Source organism: Octopus bimaculoides, chromosome 23 (assembly GCF_001194135.2).
Source record: "Octopus bimaculoides isolate UCB-OBI-ISO-001 chromosome 23, ASM119413v2, whole genome shotgun sequence".
NCBI lineage: Eukaryota > Metazoa > Mollusca > Cephalopoda > Octopoda > Octopodidae > Octopus > Octopus bimaculoides.
In genome coordinates this window covers 33,950,565-33,954,449 of record NC_069003.1, presented here as the reverse complement: position 1 = coordinate 33,954,449, position 3,885 = coordinate 33,950,565, and the positions used below count along the sequence as shown (strand labels likewise).

Sequence of the window (3,885 nt, the reverse complement as noted above, 5' to 3'; positions counted from 1 at the left end):
TATATATATATATATATATATATGTAGCTTGCATATTATTCACACGGATGTATAAAACACTTTTTTAACACAACTAATGTTGATGTTATTGATAATATGGCGGCATAGTTTTGCGTGTGTGAGTGTTAATGTGTTATAATTCGGTTAGGCCTAGACTTTAGGCGAAGGGCTCGTCCCTGTCCCACGTCATTCTGTTGTCATCATAAGCACAGAAGCCGCAAAACTCATGAAATCTGAAAGGAAACACAAAAGAGAAGAAAAAAAAAAGAGGAAGAGATACATACATTAGAACTAAATAAACGAATCACGTGATAGGAGGATGTGGTGGTGTTTGTGTCTGTGTCAGTGGTGGTAATAGCATTCTTGTTTCTGTGGTTGTTTAATCTCTTTGATAATCTTAATTTGACATACTTATAACTAAAAGACAGTCCAGCTGTGACCATTGCATCTTTTTTTAGAACTACTTAAAACTACATTATTTAATACGTCCTTTGTTTTTGATATGTGACTTGAAGTAGATTTGGCTGCTATTTCTAGGAGGTTTAGCAATCCCCCGACGAAGAACGACAGCTTGTTGGTGCCTAAATCAAATATTTAACTCCATGTTTTAATGCTCTTTGCCAACTCATGCGGTACGCTATAAACAAACAAAAATACAACAACAAAAAAAAAGACAAAACAGCAACAACAAACAAACAAACAAACAAAAAATAACTAACAAAAACGTTCCAACATTTCTCTAAAGATGGCCACATGTGTGGTCGAAAATTAAATCGTTTTCCTCTCAGCATTGAACATTTAATGCACGCAACTCTAATTACTGCAGGGAGGAGGTACTAGAAAATCTCAAACACTATTAAATTGGTAAACAGACCCGCTAGTCGTGAATTAAACGAAAAAAAATATAATTAAATAAAGTTAACACCAATTATACTGTAAGTATTTATGTAAGGACTAAGACTACGCATGTATGCTTATTTCTTTGTTTAAAACCATATGTATATATGCATATATATATGTGTGTGTGTGTGTGTGTGTGTGTGTGTGTGTGTGTGTGTGTGTGTGTGTAGTCTATTAGTCTAATGGCTCTACATATCCTGGGTTTCATGCCAGATTTCTCAATTCGGGTGCATGTGTACGTGTGTATGTCTGTGCGTTCACGTCTACGTCTACGAGAGCGTTTGTACGTACATGTATACGTGTAAGTATTGTGTACATATGTGTGTATGTGTATGCTTGTGTATGCTTGTGTGTGTATGTGTATGGTAATTAGTCCAGCTATTCCATATCCTAGGTTATATGCCAAATCCTTCGTCTGTCTATTTACTTGTATACTTAACGCTCTCTCTCCTTCTCTCACCCCCTCTATCTCCCTCCTTCGCACGTCTGCTCTGTCAACCATTCTCTCTCTATATCGTACATCTTCTCCCATTATACATCCTCACTCTCTATCTTTTCTTCCGACAGTCTCTTGCTCTCCGACTCTCTTTCTTTCTCTTTTATCTCTGTCAGACTGTCAGGCTTTTGAAGGGAGGCAAAAGCGAAAAGAATTCGTTTAAAAGACGAAAACCTTGACGTCTTCTTAGAAAAATAACCAGGAAAACGAGGAAGCGGGGGGGGGGAGGGATAAAAATGGAGACGGGGAAACTTGAGACTGATGAATGTTTGTGTATATGTATGTATGTATGTATGTATGTATGTATGTATGTGTATATGCATATATATGCATGTATGTGTCTATGTGTGTATGTGTGCATGTATTTGTGTGTATATATGCACGTATGTATGCATGCATATATATATATGTATGTATGTATGCGTGTGTGTATGTATGCATATATGTGTGTATGTATGCTTAGATGTGCATGTATATATATATATATATATATATCTATATGTGTATGTGTATGCGTATATATGTATGTATATATGTAGGCATAACAATACGTGTGTGTTTGTATGCCTGGTGTAACTACCCATACGCATATAATCCTTCCTATAATAGGTACAAAACCCGAGATTTGGGGTGGGGGCAGAGGAGAAGACTAGGAAGTTTCATCAACCCCAGCGTTCGACTGGTACTTACTTTATCATACATATGTAGTGACAGAGACATAGAAAGATAGATATATAGAGAGATCGTTGGACAGTTGATTGGAAGGGTAAATAAGTAGGATTACTGACGAACAAACATAAACTATATGCAAAGATAGATAGAGAGAGAGAGAGAGAGAGAGAGAGAGAGAGAGAGAGAGAGAAAGAGAGAGGGGGAGAGAGAGAGATAACACAAGTTAAAATGTAAAACAAAAAACGAAGAGAAGACGTACGAAACCAGTGGTACGAGCTTTAACAAGCAATTAAGTATACATGTGTGTGAATAAGGAAATGAGTTTGAATATCTATATGCAAGTGTGTATGTCTCTGTACGTGTGCAGGTGTGTGTCCGTGCATTTGTGTACGTATCTGTGCACGTAAATATACGTATGTATGCGCATGCGTGAGTTTGATCTGTGAGTGAGGAAGCAATGAGGATGTGAAACAACGACAAAATCACGTGTCTTCACGAAACTTGTGATAAATGCTTCTCGTAGCTCTTACCACACAGCCACGCCTATTAGCTATTAGCATTAGAAGCAGCCTTTATAACGAATATTAATTAGCGCAGCCAACTAAACTTACGTGTTGCTCAGAACGCCTTAGACTGTGGTAAACGACGCGAGAAATCATATCGTGTAGACAACAGTATAGATCAATCTGAGTGGTGATGGTTGTAATTACAGGAGTACTGTGTAGTGGTGGTCTAGAATGTTATTTGGAGTGAGAAATGCTGTAATTGGAGCAGTAGGTTGTATTGCGAAATAGTTGAGCCGAGAAATGGCAAAGGCGTTTGCGATATAATGATATACACTTTGTCACAGAGAATCAACAGCGCTACTTACCTTCATAATTTACCATTCCATCTCCGTCTAAGTCAGCTTCTCTTATCATTTCATCGACCTCTTCGTCGGTCAGTTTCTCGCCTAGATTGGTCATTACGTGCCTCAGTTCGGCCGCACTTATGAAACCATTGCCGTCCTTGTCGAACACACGGAAAGCTTCCCGTAGTTCTTCCTCGCTATCCGTTTCTTTCATTTTTCGTGCCATCATTTGTAGGAATTCTTCAAAGTCAATCGTACCGTTTCCTGAAATGACAAATATGTATTATATATATATATATTATCCCACCGAGGTCGACTTTGCCTTTCATCCTTTCGGGGCCGATAAAATAAGTATCAGTTGAAGACTGGAGTCGATGTAATCGACTCATCCCCTCCCCCAAAATTGCTGACCTAGTGACAAAATTTGAAACCATCATCATCATTATTATTATTATGTTGTTTTTTTTTCTTCTTTCTTCAAATTTTCTTCCATTTCTCGCCGAGTGTTTTCCGTACATTGAGGGCAGAGAAACTTGTATGCATTCCCAGTTTACACAGGCAAATTCACAGGTAAAACATGTATTTAAGAAAACAAACAAAATTCATGAATGGATGTTGTATTCACAGCGATAATGCTCTTCTCAGTACACGAGTCGTTCCAGTTAGCACGATATTTTGCACTTCCTGTAGGGATGGTAAGCCTGGTATCATTTTCAAATAGGTTTCAGTACCTTTTTTTTATCATTCCTAGAGATCCTACAATCACTGGTATGGTAGTCGCCTTGAGGTGCCACATTTTCTCAATTAGCAAGTCTTTATATTTACTGATCTTGTCAAATTCTTTCGCCGCTATATTATGATCACAGGGAATACTCATGTCAATTAATAAACACGTCTTCTTTGTCTGATCTTTTATAATAATATCCGGTTTATTAGCTTTTATAGTCTTGTCGGTATGTATTATTGT

The 3,885-nt window shown here is 37.6% G+C and overlaps 1 protein-coding gene across 2 annotated transcripts in view; it reads right to left on the bottom strand.

The window, feature by feature from the left end:
- LOC106873729 (calmodulin-beta) overlaps positions 1-3,885 on the bottom strand; it is a 35,433-nt gene that overhangs the window by 22,273 nt on the left and 9,275 nt on the right. The window contains exons 2-3 of one of the 2 annotated variants that reach the window (XM_014921212.2): positions 2,940-3,182; positions 30-233 (exon numbers count right to left, since the gene is read on the bottom strand). In XM_014921212.2, the coding sequence (XP_014776698.1) occupies positions 187-233; positions 2,940-3,182 (290 nt within the window). In that variant the 3' untranslated portion in view covers positions 30-186. Of the gene's footprint in view, positions 1-29; positions 234-2,939; positions 3,183-3,885 lie in introns of those variants that run through there. The other variant, XM_014921213.2, reaches the window with a different exon arrangement.